Source organism: Oncorhynchus clarkii, chromosome 7, assembly GCF_045791955.1.
Source record: "Oncorhynchus clarkii lewisi isolate Uvic-CL-2024 chromosome 7, UVic_Ocla_1.0, whole genome shotgun sequence".
Lineage (NCBI taxonomy): Eukaryota > Metazoa > Chordata > Actinopteri > Salmoniformes > Salmonidae > Oncorhynchus > Oncorhynchus clarkii.
In genome coordinates this window covers 23,919,419-23,937,602 of record NC_092153.1, presented here as the reverse complement: position 1 = coordinate 23,937,602, position 18,184 = coordinate 23,919,419, and the positions used below count along the sequence as shown (strand labels likewise).

Genomic DNA, 18,184 nt, shown 5'->3' with positions numbered 1-18,184 from the left:
TTGAAATACCTTCAAATATGACTGATCTTTCTGAGAGGTATTCAAAAAATAATTTCAAACATTATTTGTTTTTCTGAGACCCGTATTCAAATATCAAGGAAATAGTTGTCAATAGTTGCCCCTCAGTACAATTATTTTCTGCCCAGGTCTGCTGTGTATGATGGACTCCAAAGCAATGATACTCCATGGTAGTTTAAAGCCTGCTGCTAATATAACTATACTTTTTTCCATCACTGCTTACTGATGCTGTAGTTATGAGACAGTGAGCAAGACTGTGTTGAGCTCAGAACTTCAGAGTTATCATAGTGAATGAGTAAACATTTTTTTTTTATTTTTTTTATTTTGAAAGATTGTGAGGCAGGGTTACTATCTTATTACACATCAATGACTAGGCCTGATTTCCCCCCAGGTCTGTCCATTCATGAACTTTGCCTGATAACTGCGATAAAACACTTGACTGACATCTACGACGAATGACATCCACAAAGGGTTCACAAAATGGTAAGGATGTATGAACAGAAGGCTACGCAAAAGTGGGCCACATTTTCTTTCGTCTTTTTTTTTTAGTTGCTCCAGAGGAAATCCCATTCCGTACGTCATTTTGACAAGCAAGTTGTCATCGAGGTGGGTCCGAATGACACCATCATCATCTCAGTAGAAGACCATTTTTCCTGCACACTCTCCATCATATGTTTCTAGAATGTTTATATAGGTCACCCTTGAGGTATCTGCGTCAACAATGAAGAAAGGTCTTCTTTCAGTTTGAAGAGAGTCGATATGCTTGTCAAAGGCAAAATTCTTTAATGTTGGGTCCAGTTTGAGGGTTGGTTTTGGACAACCACTGAAAGACATGGGACCTCGAACCATCCCCTCACAGACTGAAAATGAATGACCTGATCAAAATGTTTCTGGCATGTGTATATTCCCTGTGTGTAAGTAAAATAAAACCTAAGACCCATTCAATGCTAAACACTGCCATCTAGTGGTCTGTTTTCGGAAAACCAACATTATTAGATAAAAACAATTCATAGATTTCAGATAGACAACATCAGTAATGAGCAGTCACTATACTTTATTTTAGGGACAATAGCATACAATTTCTCTGTACAATATTTAACATCCACTTCCAACCAGGCATCTGAAAAAGTTTGTTAAATAACTTCAAAGCATAAAAATGATTGGCAAGTCCACTTGCCAATAGAACAGTCATTTGTGCCAAGTCACACTGTTCGACTATCAGCAAATACAGAACCGAAGCTAACCTAGGTTTAGCTTTAGGGTTGTTTTGAGAGGAAGTGTGTTACAGAAAACACTGTCTGCTGGTCACATACAAGGAATAACATTCTTGCAACACTGCTGGAACATTGTAGCAATGGTATCTCAATGTTGTAGTGTAACATAAGGGTCTGAGCTAGGACGTCTGAGGTAAAACAATGACTATTTTCACACTACAGAGCCAACCCGAACCATACTTTGCTGGCTCTGATATTTTCCGATCACATTGTCATTTTCAGTTTTCTTCCAGCAACTATGGTGGATGCTTAACCAGGCCATCTCTATCCAACTCGGTTCGGCTCAGCTCAGTAGTGTGAAAATGGTATATAACCGTTGATTCAGGGTTCCATTTGAGGGGATTTTCATCAGACCACCTTAGAAAGAAATGAGTCTCACCTGGGGAAGGAAGAGTGACCGTTTTGGGCCATAAATTGATACAATATAAAAACATAGATATACAAAATAAAACAGGTAAAATCTTATTATGTAATAATTCATTTATCTGGGATTTTTTTCCCGTCTTTGTGATATATTCTAATAACAATAGAAACAACCTCATGCTATATCCATCCTCTACGATCTAAAAATGACATATATATTTACATAATGTGCATTTCAATATCCCAGTCAAATCTGAAGTCAAATGTTATTTGGGCTTTCTGAAGTTTATCTGAAAGAAAGTCAACTCTCACAAGAAGGCCAAGGTCTGATCAACTAAGAAGATTGTAGTGTGGCTTGGGGTTTAAAACGCCTGTACAGTGAAATCAGCTTTGTAGAAGTAGTTGTGGTTTAAAAATAAAATCATGTACACAAAATGATATCCTCAAAATACCAGAAATCATCAGAGGACCACAACATGGCTACATATGTATTTTTTTCTCAGAAGCACATACGACAACCAAAATAATGCAGTAGTACTGTAGTGATTGTATATCAGACTGTTGGTTCACCACTAACTGCTTGGAAACTGGTGCCCCTTCCACTCTTCCTCCAATGCCCTTTGCTTGCTAGTTGCTATTGCTGAGCGCTACAGGCTTCCAGTGTGTAGCGAGGGGGGGGGGGGGGGGGGGGGATTCACAGTAACAGCCACCATTCTATGGCTTTCTCAATTAAAATGTCCTTGAATCCTCACATCCCCTCTCCTCCTCCTCAACCATATTAGGCAAGGAGATAGGATGTGAGGAATCAAGGAAAAAGACTAATTGCGATAGAGCCTACATCCGCTGCGAGACCACTGGCCAACTGCAGCCTTTACCCCCAAGAGTACAGGCACAATCTAGTAATACAGTTGGGCTTTCCCTAAGTCCGTTCCACTGTCTTTCAGATAGAGGTAAAGTAATAATTGTTTGAGTTGGCACCTGCCCACCTGCTCTCTGTCTAGTACCCAAAAGCTCAGCAAATCATTAAAACATCAATAGACAAGATTAAAAATGTTTTTTAAATGCTACAGTGGTGTGAAAGTCGCTCCTGCAGCAATGCAAGTACGGACGTTGCACCATTTTGCACGGGTTGCATATACTGTAGTAATTACTGAAAAGCATAGTATTGAATCCCTGAACGTTGTTGAAGATGTTGTAATTCCAGTTTAAACACTGACTAGGTGTGAAGAGAGAGAATGCAAAGATGAACGCATCATCACCCGTGTCAATGTCACCCAGAAGACAAATCTGAGCTCATACAACAAGCTAGAAATGGAATATAGAACACATTCACAAATCAAATTCCGGAAGGACGACGAGAGACATCCTTGTTTTGCCCAGGGTGGGTCTACAGTAGTAACGTTGTCACACTGATTAAAAGGCTCAACTGAGTTGAGATGATAGAGAGGCTAGAAGTAGAGATGTTTTAACACTACGGTTGAGATGGCACCAGGAAGCGAGAGAGTCAGTGTGAAAGGTCACCCGCGTCTCAAAGCAGAAGGGTAGTAGCTAGGGACTGGAGAGAGAGAGAGAAGGGTAGTAGCTAGGGACTGGAGAGAGAGAGAAGGGTAGTAGCTAGGGACTGGAGAGAGAGAGAGAAGGGTAGTAGCTAGGGACTGGAGAGAGAGAGAGATGGGTAGTAGCTAGGGACTGGAGAGAGAGAGAAGGGTAGTAGCTAGGGACTGGAGAGAGAGAGAAGGGTAGTAGCTAGGGACTGGAGAGAGAGAGAAGGGTAGTAGCTAGGGACTGGAGAGAGAGAAGGGTAGTAGCTAGGGACTGGAGAGAGAGAGAAGGGTAGTAGCTAGGGACTGGAGAGAGAGAGAGAGTAGCTAGGGACTGGAGAGAGAGAAGGGTAGGGGACTGGAGAGAGAGAGAGGGTAGTAGCTAGGGACTGGAGAGAGAGAGAAGGGTAGTAGCTAGGGACTGGAGAGAGAGAGAAGGGTAGTAGCTAGGGACTGGAGAGAGAGAGAGAAGGGTAGTAGCTAGGGACTGGAGAGAGAGAGAAGGGTAGTAGCTAGGGACTGGAGAGAGAGAAGGGTAGTAGCTAGGGACTGGAGAGAGAGAGAAGGGTAGTAGCTAGGGACTGGAGAGAGAGAGAAGGGTAGTAGCTAGGGACTGGAGAGAGAGAGAAGGGTAGTAGCTAGGGACTGGAGAGAGAGAGAAGGGTAGTAGCTAGGGACTGGAGAGAGAGAAGGGTAGTAGCTAGGGACTGGAGAGAGAGAGAAGGGTAGTAGCTAGGGACTGGAGAGAGAGAGAAGGGTAGTAGCTAGGGACTGGAGAGAGAGAGAAGGGTAGTAGCTAGGGACTGGAGACAGAAGGGTAGTAGCTAGGGACTGGAGACAGAAGGGTAGTAGCTAGGGACTCAGGAGAGACAGAAGGGTAGTAGCTAGGGACTCAGGAGAGACAGAAGGGTAGTAGCTAGGGACTCAGGAGAGACAGAAGGGTAGTAGCAAGGGACTCAGGAGAGACAGAAGGGTAGTAGCTAGGGACTCAGGAGAGACAGAAGGGTAGTAACAAGGGACTCAGGAGAGACAGAAGGGTAGTAAGCAAGGGACTCAGGAGAGACAGAAGGGTAGTAGCTAGGGACTCGAGAAGTAGCTAGGGACTGGGAGATACAGATGGATAATAACTAGGGAGTCAAGAGAGACAGAAGAGTAGCTTCCTGAGCTTGTTTAAAAAGAAGACCAAAGGATAACCAAAAGGCATGCTCACATCATTAAATACTTGATTGACACAGCAAGCCAAAATAAGGAAGAAGTGCTTTTTAAAAATCATTTTCAATGAGTTAGGGGGTTATTGAAATACTCTTAAAAATGTAGGAGTAACATGTTTTCAATAAAAAACTAATTCAAACCACAAGGAAGGACAAAATAAGAAAATAAAAATAATAAGGAAAAAAACAAGGACAAAAAAAATTGTGCAAAGAAGAAAAACAAGAAGGCAGATACACGTGTGTAAATGTATGGTCATACAACTCTTGGCGGGATAGTTTTAAAAAACTGTGGTGATAATGGTTCTATTTTCACCTGCCACAGCTGTACAGTATACAGTTCGATAATACCAAAGTAATGATGTCATCTGAACGGTTTCCAGAGAGATTGTTGTCGTCACAGAAATATACTTAATAGAACTAGAAACAACAGTAGGTCTGTCTCTAGAGTTGCAGTGTTGTAATGAAGATGGAACTGAGGTATACCTTGTTGATTTGAGGGAGGTCTATGGTTTTGCTTTCAAAGTAGTAACGCTTGGAAATGGATCCCCCCCCACCCCCCTAAAATAAACCTAGACTGCCGTTGTTTTGATATGATGTACAGCAGCAGTACACGTGACATTCAGAAGCTGTTTCTTATTGGCATTACAAGTTGTCATTATCATTTAAACACAGAAAGAAAACCGCAAAGGAATTTTAAAACAAGTTGCCCTTTTCCCTTCACTGAGCCGTAACAGTTCCTCTTGGAGAGTCCACTCCCTCTTCTTTTTCTTAGAAAATAGAACAGAAGTCTGTTAGGCGGTCCTAGTGTTTTCTCCATATATAAAATATCCCTTTTGCCCAGCTCACAGCGTTTTGTTACGACCTAGTGTTGCTCTTTTGAAGGAGTCTGTTGTACAGTTTGAGGCTCGCTATGGGAGTCCACCTGAATCCAACACATCGTGATACTATGAAGTGGGTAGAAACCAAACCAGTGTTGGTGGGCACAGCCAGGTATTTCCTGAATGACAGTAGTGTAGCGCCCAGCACTAAAACACAACCACGCCATGCCAGCACGCCCAGCTAAGGGGTACAAGGGTCAGAGATGAACCCGGCATCACCCAGAGTTCATGATCCTGAACGGGCTACTCTGGTCGATCAATGTGTACCTGAAAACATCCAGTCAAAATAGCTCCATGTCCACCAGCTGACACGTCCAGTCAATGTCCGTCCATTCATAGGCTGGACTCTTTGGGAGGGAAGTCCACGTTGGTCACCATGGTGACGACGGTGACAATCTCCTCGGGGGCGACGATGTTGGTCTGGCGTCGCATCTGGATGATGCGTTCCTCCACGCAGCCCGCCGAGAGCCGCGCCTCAGCCTCGTGGTCCCAGCACTCCTCGATGGTCTCGCACAGCATCACCAGGCCCTGGGACAAGCATAAAAGAGCATATATATGGTCATTTAAGCCCAAGTTCTTATCCCAAGCATCTCACAGAACCGTCAACATTGAACCCATAACCCTGATGTTACTAGCTCTATGGTTCTAACCCATTGGTTTCCAACCTTTTTCGGTTACTGTCTCACCAACTGAATTTTGCTCTGCCTGGAGTACCCCTGAAATATCCCCTCATGTGCATTTTACCAGTAAACATATGGTCTCATGAGTCCTAATAGCCTTGGTTGGGAACAGTTCTAACCTACAGAGTAATTGGAACCACATGCTAATAAACAATGAATGATCTATACGTTTGAATCATCATCCTATCCAGTAACACCACCAGCAAACCCACTATACTCCTAGTGTATACTTACTTCACTATACACTTTTCATGTGACAGTGTGTCCTCGGTGTAAAGTACTTCAGTAAAAATACTTGAAAGTACTATTTAGGGAGTTTTTTTGTGGTATCTGTACTTTACTATTTACATTTTTGCCAACTTTTACTTCACTACCTTCTTAAAGAAAATAATGTACTTTATACTCCATACATTTTCCCGACACCCAAAAGTACTCGTTACATTTTGACAGGAAAATGGTTTGCTTAAAATGTGAAACGATTCTTACTCTTAATACTTAAGTATATTTTAGCAATTCAATTTACATTTAGAAATACTTTTAGACCTTTACTCAGTTTTTACTGGGTGACTTTCACTTTTACTTGAGTCATTTTCTATTAAGGTATCTTTACTTTTACTCAAGTATGACAGTTGAGTACTTTTTCCCCCCAACACTGGTCTTCACTCACTATGTGTTTCTGCCAGCACTCTCGGAGGCAGGGCCGTAGCTTCTTGTGGACCACCACCTCCTGCATGTCCTCTAGAGACGGGTGCTGGCCGACCTCCTCCTCGAAGGGCAGTGTGTACTCATCCACAGGACCTGCAACAAAACACACACACAGCGTGAGAATACAGAGGGAAAACACACACACACACACACGGTGAGTCCTTTGGGATCACATTCAGCACTGTAAGTATTCTGGTCACTTCCGTCAGCTCCACATGGAGTCAGCAGTCGGCCGTGTCCCCGAGTCACTGATCCTCACTGAGACGCACAAGGTCAACATACCCGTTTCAAACACACGAGGACACACACACACACACACGTTTTTCTCTCACCGTCTGCAGCGGTGCAGCGAGCGGCCAGCTCCCACAGCACCAGCCCCATGGCGTACATGTCTATCCTCAGGAAGGAGTCTCTCTGGAAGTTGATGGCCCCCTCCAGCACCTCAGGGGCCATGTAGCGCCTCGTGCCCACCTGGAGAAGCACAGCACAAGGCTACAAGGTAACACTCTGTCTCATGTCGACAACACACTGCCCTCAGGTCATAGCTCACTCCGAAAAATCAACGGTTGTCCGATATTTACACACCTCTTACGGACCTCAATGTGGGATATTCCGCCGCCTTTGAAGTCTGAACATGTATTTGATGCTGGAGTGAAATACAGCATCACTACATTCACCGATTCGGCAGGTTAATAGAGCATCAGAATAACCAGCGTCATTATTTCACCTGTCCGTGGGTGTCTCCTGCTGACTTCCCAGCTTCAAACTTCAGGGCCAGGCCGAAGTCCGCTATGCAGGCTGTCAGGTTGTTCTTCAGAAGCACGTTCTTGCTCTTCATGTCCCTGTCGGAGCCAGAAAGAGAGCGATAGAGGGATAAGTCAACCGCAGACAGAGGAACAAGGGGAGTCGGCCTCAATACTATTGATGTGATGGAATGTATTCATTCTACCGGCCGTAACATAAGTGTGTGTTTTTGTCCATGTGTTCCCCCCTGTGTGTTTTTGTCCCCCCCCAGAAACAATACCGTTTTTTTTTTTTGTGTATTTATTTATTTTTATTTCAACTTCATTTAACCGGGTAGGCCAGTTGAGAACAAGTTCTCATTTACAACTGCGACCTGGCCAATATAAAGCAAGGAAGTGTGACAAAAACAACAACACAGAGTTACACGTGGAATAAACAAAACATACAGTCAATAACACAATAGAAAAATCTGTATACAGTGTGTGCAAATGAAGTAAGGGGGTAAGGCAATAAATAGGCCATAGTGGCGAAGTAATTACAATTTAGCAATTTACACTGGAGTGATAGATGTGCAGATGAGAATGGGCAAGTAGAAATAGTGGTGTGCAAAAGAGCAGAAAAAAAACAAAAAAACAAATATGGGGATGAAGTAGGTAGTTGGTTGAATGGGCTATTTACAGATGGGCTGTGTACAGCTGCAGTGATCGGTAAGCTGCTCTGACAGCCGATGCTTGAAGTTAGTGAGGGGAGATATACGTCTCCAACTTCAGCGATTTTTGCAATTTGTTCAGTTTTTGATTCAAGGTAGGGCCAGGCCGAGTCGATACCACCCCTCACACACCTGTGTGCGACGGCGGGCTTGTGTCCGTCCTTCAGCCCAGGGATGTCCTCGTGGAGATAGGCCAGGCCACGGGCCAAGGTCTGGGAGATGTGGCACAGCTCGTTCCACGACACCACGTTGGCCTTCAGGTAATCAGTCAGAGAGCCCTGTGGGGGAAACACAATTAGTGTTTGTCTTTTTTCTATACACCCTGCAGGATTGTACGCGGGAAATGAGGACATCTCTGATTCTGCTACAGCTGTGACATGGGGGCGGTAAAGGAGTTGTAGTAACACTGTCCAACCACTGGAGGGCAGACAACCTGTAGTTGCCAGTCATTGGAAACCTGCTTCAGGGGCTGACCCTGTGCTGCTTCCAGCCTCTTGGTATATGTGTGGCAGAGGAGGCTGATGGGAAGAGCTATAGGGGGATGGGCTTATTGTAATGGCTGGAATGGAATTAATGGAACGGAGTCAAACAAGCGGCACCCATATGTTTGATGTGGAACCATTTATTCCATCCCAGTTGTTACAATAGTCTGTCCCCCTATAGCTCCCCCCACCAGCCTCCTGTGCTGTGTGGTGTCTGGTCGGTTGGGGTTTTAAGAACAAATAGACCAGGGTTCCCCAACCGGCGACCCGCAGGCCAATTTTATTTGAGACAATGTTTTGAGGGGTCTTTTCAGCTCCAAGTGATTTTAATTTTGGAAATCTCTTCCAAAGTATTCCCACGCATAATAAAGAGACATATGAGATTGTATACAAATGTAAGCAAGGTTCAAAAATACAGTGCCTTGCGAAAGTATTCGGCCCCCTTGAACTTTGCGACCTTTTGCCACATTTCAGGCTTCAAACATAAAGATTTAAAACTGTATTTTTTTGTGAAGAATCAACAACAAGTGGGACACAATCATGAAGTGGAACGACATTTATTGGATATTTCAAACTTTTTTAACAAATCAAAACCTGAAAAATTGGGCGTGCAAAATTATTCAGCCCCCTTAAGTTAATACTTTGTAGCGCCACCTTTTGCTGCGATTACAGCTGTAAGTCGCTTGGGGTATGTCTCTATCAGTTTTGCACATCGAGAGACTGACATTTTTTCCCATTCCTCCTTGCAAAACAGCTCGAGCTCAGTGAGGTTGGATGGAGAGCATTTGTGAACAGCAGTTTTCAGTTCTTTCCACAGATTCTCGATTGGATTCAGGTCTGGACTTTGACTTGGCCATTCTAACACCTGGATATGTTTATTTTTGAACCATTCCATTGTAGATTTTGCTTTATGTTTTGGATCATTGTCTTGTTGGAAGACAAATCTCCGTCCCAGTCTCAGGTCTTTTGCAGACTCCATCAGGTTTTCTTCCAGAATGGTCCTGTATTTGGCTCCATCCATCTTCCCATCAATTTTAACCATCTTCCCTGTCCCTGCTGAAGAAAAGCAGGCCCAAACCATGATGCTGCCACCACCATGTTTGACAGTGGGGATGGTGTGTTCAGCTGTGTTGCTTTTACGCCAAACATAACGTTTTGCATTGTTGCCAAAAAGTTCAATTTTGGTTTCATCTGACCAGAGCACCTTCTTCCACATGTTTGGTGTGTCTCCCAGGTGGCTTGTGGCAAACTTTAAACAACACTTTTTATGGATATCTTTAAGAAATGGCTTTCTTCTTGCCACTCTTCCATAAAGGCCAGATTTGTGCAATATACGACTGATTGTTGTCCTATGGACAGAGTCTCCCACCTCAGCTGTAGATCTCTGCAGTTCATCCAGAGTGATCATGGGCCTCTTGGCTGCATCTCTGATCAGTCTTCTCCTTGTATGAGCTGAAAGTTTAGAGGGACGGCCAGGTCTTGGTAGATTTGCAGTGGTCTGATACTCCTTCCATTTCAATATTATCGCTTGCACAGTGCTCCTTGGGATGTTTAAAGCTTGGGAAATCTTTTTGTATCCAAATCCGGCTTTAAACTTCTTCACAACAGTATCTCGGACCTGCCTGGTGTGTTCCTTGTTCTGCATGATGCTCTCTGCGCTTTTAACGGACCTTTGAGACTATCACAGTGCAGGTGCATTTATACGGAGACTTGATTACACACAGGTGGATTGTATTTATCATCATTAGTCATTTAGGTCAACATTGGATCATTCAGAGATCCTCACTGAACTTCTGGAGAGAGTTTGCTGCACTGAAAGTAAAGGGGCTGAATAATTTTGCACGCCCAATTTTTCAGTTTTTGATTTGTTAAAAAAGTTTGAAATATCCAATAAATGTCGTTCCACTTCATGATTGTGTCCCACTTGTTGTTGATTCTTCACAAAAAAATACAGTTTTATATCTTTATGTTTGAAGCCTGAAATGTGGCAAAAGGTCGCAAAGTTCAAGGGGGCCGAATACTTTCGCAAGGCACTGTATGTATTTTTTTTGTCAAATATATCTGTTTGGGCTTCTTGTAGTCAATTATTTGGTCTACAAATGATTTGTAATTACGTTCCGGCCCACTGATCATCCTGTCAAGAAATAATCGTCCCACAGCTGAATCTAGTTCATGATCCCTGAAATAGACAAATGTAGATTTCAACGGACAATCAAGTTTACGTATTCGTACGTTGTCGTGATAGGCTGTGATGAGCCAGAGGTCTATGTCCATGTTGTTGCCTCTCTTCTCCACACCGATAAAGTGGAGCAGGTTCTCGTGTTTCATCCCACTCAGGCTGTAGATCTCATACTCGTTCTGCCATGACAGCTTGTCCTGCAGGCAACACCCCAACACACAACATTAGGTTCTCTGTAGCTCAGTTGGTAGAGGACGGCGCTTACTACGGCAGGGTAGTGGGTTTGATTCCCGGGACCGCCCATACGTAAAATGCTTGCACACATGACTAAGTCGCTTTGGATAAAAGCGTCTGTTAAATGGCTTATATTAGCTATTTCACCTTGTGTGATGTACAAATATGACATAAATTGAACACGATAACTAACAGAGCTTAACCTCAAATCAATCAATTATTTGTATAAAGTCCTTTTTTTTATCTCAACGGTGTACCTCAACTTCCAACTCATACCTGAATGGGGAAGACCTTGACAGCCACGTAGTCGTCGAGGAGCTGGGCCTTCCACACACAGCCGAAGCGCCCCCTGGCTTTAACCTCGATCAACTGCAATGGCTTCTGCCCCATGATGGGCGAGGGAGGGGTGTGTGGCCCCAGTGTGTCCTGTAGCAGAGGGCAGACAGGGAGATAGACAGCAGGTTTGGTACTGGGATCAATGAAAACACTCATACGCTCTGTACTACCACTGCGCCATAGAGGCTACATACTTGGTGTCGGGCTCAATTCCATTTCAATTCAGTCAATTGATTCAGGAGGTACATTGAAATGCCAATTCCAATTTCCATCATTGCTTCTCAGTTGAGAAGAGCGGAGGGAGAGAGAGAGAACAGGTGCACGCCCTCACAGTGTTCGGTCCCCACATGACGCCGATACAATTCTATTGCATCTAATCAGTTTCCGTCATTGCGCTAACAGGAACAGTCTTTTTCAACTCTAAAAGCTGTGTAACTGCTGGGCACATACTTGGGAAGACAGATCATTATAAAAAAAAAAAAGAGTCCAGACTAGACAAGACATCGACGAATCTCATCAGGTTCTCATCGGAAAGATTTCTAGCGTGGAAAACTGTATTCGTTAGTCCAGACACAGAGTGGTGTGAACGCTTTTTTAAAAAACACTGTCTGCAGGGATCATTCCGGGACAAGGAGAGGGCATTCTACTTCAGTTATGTGGTCTCGTGTGGCTCAGTTGGTAGAGCAGGGCACTCGCAACGCCAAGGTTGTGAATTCGATTCACACAGGGGACCAGTATGAAAAAAAAATGAAATGCACTCGCTACTTAGTGTAAGTCGCTCGGGATAAGACCGCCTGATAAACGACGGTGATAGAACGGTGATAGAGGACGCCTCCCTACGCGGCGCACTACTTTTGACCAGGGCCCGTAGGACTCCGGTCAAAAGTAGTGCACTGTATAGGGAACAGGGCGCCTTTTGGGGCCGCACCCATAGCCTTCCCAAAAATACCTTGAGGCCTTCACAGGGCATTAGCTCGGTCAGTCCTACCATCTCTTCAAAGACATGGACCAACATCCGCTTTCAATTAGATCCTTCCATGTTGTTACAGGTCTATTTGAAGACCAAGGGTATCTCACACAAATCCTCCCACCTAAAATAGAGAGTAAATAAGAGACAGAGGAGAAGAGAGGAGAGGTCTGGGACTCGGATGATGCTAGGTAATAAAGAGAGGAGAGGTAGCCTCCAGCCTGAGATTACTGTGATGTGTCCCAAATGGCTCCCTATTTTCTGAACTACCTTTGACCAAGGCCTATATGGTTCTGATCAAAAGTGGTGCATTATATATGCAATAGGGGGCCATTTGGGATGCCGGCGTGATCTTGGCCGGGTTGAAAACAAGGAGGGCGTGGCAGTGGCTGCTGTCAGAAGTAAAGCCGTGTATATAGCATATTTATAACTGGGATAGTGTATCGCATGAAGAGCAACATGATCACGAGTGGCCTGGATGGGTCAAGCCTCTCCCTCTGGTGATGGCTTAGGGCAGGGTTAGTCTCATATCAACAACGTGCTAGAGGGGGGGCAAGTGTTACAAATTTTGTGTGTGTGTTCCAAATATAAAAAATGGGTCAAGTCAGCTGGTCCTCTGGATTAAAACTAATCACTTCCACGTGTGACTTTCGAGAGAGAGAGAGAGAGAGAGAGAGAGAGAGAGAGAGAGAGAGAGAGAGAGAGAGAGAGAGAGAGAGAGAGAGAGAGAGAGAGAGAGAGAGAGAGAGAGAGAGAGAGAGAGAGAGAGAGAGAGAGAGAGAGAGAGAGAGAGAGAGAGAGTGTGTGTGTGTGTGTGTGTGTGTGTGAGGGAGTAAAAGATGTCCCCATCGACGTGGAGCTCCAAAACTGAACAATACGTAGTGGCTGGTTCAATGGCCACCACGGATGGAAAGGGGAACACGTGAGGGGTGTTCGGGGGGGGGGCATTTTGGCCCTGCAGAGCTGAGGAATGGTGAGAGGGAGGTTGGGGCAGACTCTGACATCGAACACGGTCTAAACACGCCAGACGCCATCCTGCCCTACAAGCTTACGCCTGGATTTCCCCATAGTTTCAATAATTAATCAGACGCTTGAATGCTGAGTCGTAAAAGCAGGGTTGAAAACCATATTTAGTGTTTAATAGAGAGACGGCCCTGGGTGGAGAGGCGCCCCTGGGTGGAGAGGCGCCCCTGGACACTAATAAAAGGCCCTCAATAGAAATCCACCCCGTTTATATGGCACGACAACAATCATGCGATACAGTACCCAGATGTGAAGAAAAAAACCAGCCTGACCCAGGCTCCGTTCGCCCGGTGGTTAGGCGGCTGAATGGCGTGCATTACACTTTGTCAGCACACCACACTGTGCCACAGGAAATGTAAAAAAAAACATGACATCATCTGCACAAACCCACCCAAACCTGGCGCGCGAGGCCTTCATCTCCGTCTACTTCAATTACAGCAATTGACATACGACATTGAAAGCACCACGTGCTGCTGGGGGTTAAACAATAGTCCTTTGTTGCGAAACGTTGGCTAAATGTTGACCAGCGTCACATCAAAGGCCATATTTTGTATTTAAAATTGGTCCAATGCCTCTTTCATCCATGTAACTGGCGCAAGACACGGGGCTGCGTCCCAAAAGGCACTGTATTCCCTACAGAGTGCACTACTTTTGACCAGGACCCTACGGCCCATGGGCAAAAGTAGTGCAGTGTTTAGAGAACAAAGGTTTCACTTCAGAGGCAGTCTTCCCGTATTCAGTGGATTCCCACCCCTCTTTCATGTACATGTCGGCACAAGACATCTTAGTGGCAACCCTTGGTTCCATTGCAACAGACAAAAAGTGCAAAATATTATCATCCAAAGTGGACATCCATGCTCATAGAATGCATCTTCGACATTGACCGATTCATGCACTTTGATTGGTCATTAGTTGATTCCATTGTATTTTGCATTTACAAAGAATAAAAAAAATAACATGACGTTCATGCAAAAATAGAAAAAAAAATAAAAAAAATCCATAAAAGGCAACGATGACTCACATATAGAGATTTCAAAGTTACATAAAAAAAATAAAAAAAATATCGGGAAGCAAAACAAGAATCGGGAAGCAGTCAGAAATTAAAATGGGCCCAGTTATCAAGCTCCCTCCCAACCAAAACCCACTGAAATTGAAAAGTGTTGGAGTTTAATTAAATGTATCTTACCTCTATCATTATATGAAAGGCGTGCTTGTTATAGGATAGAAAAGAGGCAAAAAGAAATGATTGTTTTCAGTGAGGTTGAAATGGGGGTAGATAAAGGAGCAACAGTCGCGTCCCCGGATGATAGATGACTCTCTCTCTCTCCCGCTTTCCTCTTGGGCCTGTGGTGTGAAAGCTGTGGGCCCCCGCCCCTTTCCTTCTCTCTCGCCCCTCTCTCTCCTCCTGGGTCTGGCGTGTGAAAGATGTGGCCCTGTGTGTGTAGTCAGCTACTGAATCAATTCCAGCTTCCCCCTGACCTCTCATGGCTGTATGAAAAATAGAGCCCTGATAACAAATATGTGGACAGTGTCGCCTGGCGCCGCAGCATGTGATGACCATGTGTTTGTGCTTGTGTGGGAAAGCGAATATATACGGAGTATACGAAACATATTTTCCATGACAGAGACGGACCAGTGAGTCCAGGTGAAAGCTATGACCCGATATCGATGTCACCTGTTAAATCCACTTCAATCAGTGGTAGATGAAACGGGAGGAGACCGGTTAAATCAGGGGATTTTTAAGCATTGAACAGGGCTTGGTGGTAGGTGCCAGGCGCACCGACGTGTCAACTGCAACACTGCTGGGTCTTCCACGCTCAACACTTTCCCGTGTGTATCAAGAACGGTCCACCTCCCAAAGGACCTTCCAGCCAACTTGACACAACTGTGGGAAGCATTGGAGTCAACATGGGCCAGCATCCCTGTGGAACGCTTTCAACACCTTGTAGAGAATCCATGCCCTGACAAATTGAGGCTGTTCTGAGGGCAAAAAGGAGGTTCAACTCAATATTAGGAAGGTGTTCTTAATGTTTTGTACACTCAGTGCAGGCTAGTTTAGAAGCCAAAATAAGAAAGATAGAGAAGCCATCTCCTTTTCTGCCTGAGCCTTTGTTTTTTATACTCAAACTGTTTCCCTACAGACGTAGGATCTTAATTGCAACACCCCGTTGCAGGAGATCTTTCCTGCGAGGTTTAAAAGTTTGTCATTTCCACTTCGAAATTTCAAACTTGTTTTTTCCCCTGACGGGAAATGTATCAACCCCTACAAAAATGTCAATGAATTATAATCGAAATTATTATAATTATATTATTTCCCTGCTGTAGCATACTGGCACAAATTAAGATACCACATCTGGACGCGATCGTGATTGTGGCGTCCCTTGAAAGGTTGCCGATCCCTTCTCGCTCACTCTCACTCTGCAACAAAGCACAGTTAAGTGTCCACCTTAAAAAAAAGGCTCATTCATAATGCAGAGGCCTCAGCTCACGTTCAATAGAGTAAGACAGGTGGTGAGGAGAGTGGCTGCAGTGCCCAAGCAGGACAACCCTAAATGACGTCCCTGTCAGAACTAGCCCTGGGGCCTGTGCATGCATGCACAGCACTGATGCTAGACACTCTGGCAACCTCTAGGACATAGGCCAACAGTTTCCTAGCATTTCCTGTATTCCACTGTTGTATTCGTAACACATAGACCGGATGCTCTTTAATGCACACTCTCCGGGCTCTCCTCACCTGTGTGTCATGGCTGCTCGCCTGGCTACAGCAAAAAAACAAACACGTGAGGGCAAATGAAATGGAGGGGGGGGGGGCGCTTGTTGTAACCAATCAGACGTGACACGGTGATTAAGAGTCGAAGTGGGCGAGTTTAGTCCGGGTGTCAAGAGATCAGCTGCTCGCGAGGCACGGCAATCAGCACTTCTGTTCAAAGGAAATGTGTTATGGATTAAACATGGATGCTTTAAAGGCCCAGGGTTAGAGCCAGCCTCCAGGGGAAGGAGGGAGGAAGAGAGGGGAACGGGGGAGAGAGAGAGAGGGAGTGAGCCTGACTGCATTATTTATTCGTTTGTGCTTTTCCCCTCACTGTCCCTTTCAGGGCAAAACCGCACACAGGGTGCTCTCTCCTCCATGGCATCGTGGCCACGTAGTGCTGGGCTAGGGAGGCCAGAATAGTCCCAGCTCACCCCAGAAATAGATGACAAACACAGGGAGCCTGCCTGGCCCTGGGATGGAGGTGGAGGAGTGGGGTCAGGACACACTGTTCTGTATGACGCAGTAACCAAACATTTCACGGCATCGCGGGCTCCCTCTCAAACACACTGCACAGGGCAACAGGCGGAGGAAACGCCGTGGCAGTGTTCTGGTGACATTTGTGTTGATTGAACGGCAGCTCACAAAGAGCTGTACAGGAGCAGGCTTGAGAGAGCCACCCTTCTCCGACCTATGACCACAGAGCCCTATCCTCAGTGAGCCTAACCAGGGTGAACAAACGACAGCTTTGTGTTTGTCCATCGTGTGCCTGTGTGTGGGGCCACAGCAGTGGCTGGAGCGCTAAGCAGATACACATTTCACAGTATTAGTGGCAGGCGGTGCCCACGTACACTGCAGGGACCGCACACACACACACACACTGCCGCACGCGGTCTGAGTTGGGGCTAGGCTTCCTGTCACTCTCCAGCTAATCACATTTGTGTTCGCTTCAGATCAGCAAGTTCCAATGTTCTCTTCTGCCATCCGTTGTTTTGCATCCGTTTCTCTTGCCAATGTTTGTGAGTCACTCCTATATCAAGATTAAAATTCCAAGCAGCGAGGGGTACCTCTTGTGTTTTTTCTGTACAGCCGAGACAAGTATGACGAATCATCGGACACACACACACACACACACACACACACTTCAGTCTTACCTGTGTCGGCACCAGGACGGGCGGGTATGCCAGCTTGTGATGACGGTACATCCAGAAGGAGAAGAGGACGATGGCGGCGATGCCCATAATGGGCACCAGAGAGTACAGCAGGGTGTTGAACAGCTGAGGCTTCTGGGTAAACGGGTTGGAGGTCGCTGTGGACGGGGGACAGGGGGGACAGAAGGCGGTAATGGGGGAGGAGGGGGGGGGGAAGGGAGATGGAGAGAGAATACACCTTTATACAGGAATGCAAACGTACATAGTTCCCCTCCCCCTATTGTCATCACACCATACACAATGGTATCAGAAGACTAGTAGTGAAACACTCTAAAAATAGTTCCCAACAAAGCTCAACACATCTGGGTCGCTTCAACAAAATCCTCTAAATAGGGAGATTAACAGTTACATGCAGTTCATGAGAACGTAAGCCAGCAGCCAAAAATAACCCCTGAAACAACCAAGTGACCCAAAAAACAAATAGCTAAGCCTTACTGTGCAGTGCGCCACCTTGTCATATCACAAAGACGTAGTATTTGATGTGATCAGCCACTGCTATGCCATCACAGTTCTCTGCCATCACAGACACGGCTGGATTGCTTTATTGCTGCGGTTTCCCTTCCTGTGACACTGAGGTTGTCTGGGGCTGGGCTTGGTGGCCCCGACGGACCCCACTAGTTGCAACACTCTGACTGGGCCCAGACAGGTCCCTACTGGCCCCCATAGAGAGGACAGTGGCCAGCCTGGACACAGAGTTTCAAATTAAAGCAGTAGATCTCTGGGCCCTGGTAAAGTAGAACACCTTGTGTCTCTAGTGTTGGTGAGGGAATATGCCTCAGTGCCTCTTGGGTTATTATTGGGTTATTCTTACTGACTGATCGTCTGTGTTCGGCTGGGAAACTGACAAGAGGAGGATGCGACATTACATCAGCTTCCTGTG

At 45.4% G+C, this 18,184-nt stretch overlaps 1 protein-coding gene across 3 annotated transcripts in view; it reads right to left on the bottom strand.

Annotated features, from left to right (window-relative positions):
- Nucleotides 1-3,586: 3,586 nt before the first annotated feature.
- Nucleotides 3,587-18,184, bottom strand: part of LOC139413085 (activin receptor type-2A-like) — a 39,179-nt gene continuing 24,581 nt past the window's right edge. For 2 of the 3 annotated variants that reach the window (XM_071160132.1, XM_071160133.1), the window contains exons 4-11: nt 17,248-17,402; nt 11,295-11,444; nt 10,838-10,981; nt 8,256-8,401; nt 7,398-7,512; nt 7,003-7,141; nt 6,633-6,763; nt 5,458-5,813 (exon numbers count right to left, since the gene is read on the bottom strand). In XM_071160132.1, the coding sequence (XP_071016233.1) occupies nt 5,619-5,813; nt 6,633-6,763; nt 7,003-7,141; nt 7,398-7,512; nt 8,256-8,401; nt 10,838-10,981; nt 11,295-11,444; nt 17,248-17,402 (1,175 nt within the window). In that variant the 3' untranslated portion in view covers nt 5,458-5,618. Of the gene's footprint in view, nt 5,814-6,632; nt 6,764-7,002; nt 7,142-7,397; nt 7,513-8,255; nt 8,402-10,837; nt 10,982-11,294; nt 11,445-17,247; nt 17,403-18,184 lie in introns of all 3 variants that reach the window. The other variant, XM_071160134.1, reaches the window with a different exon arrangement.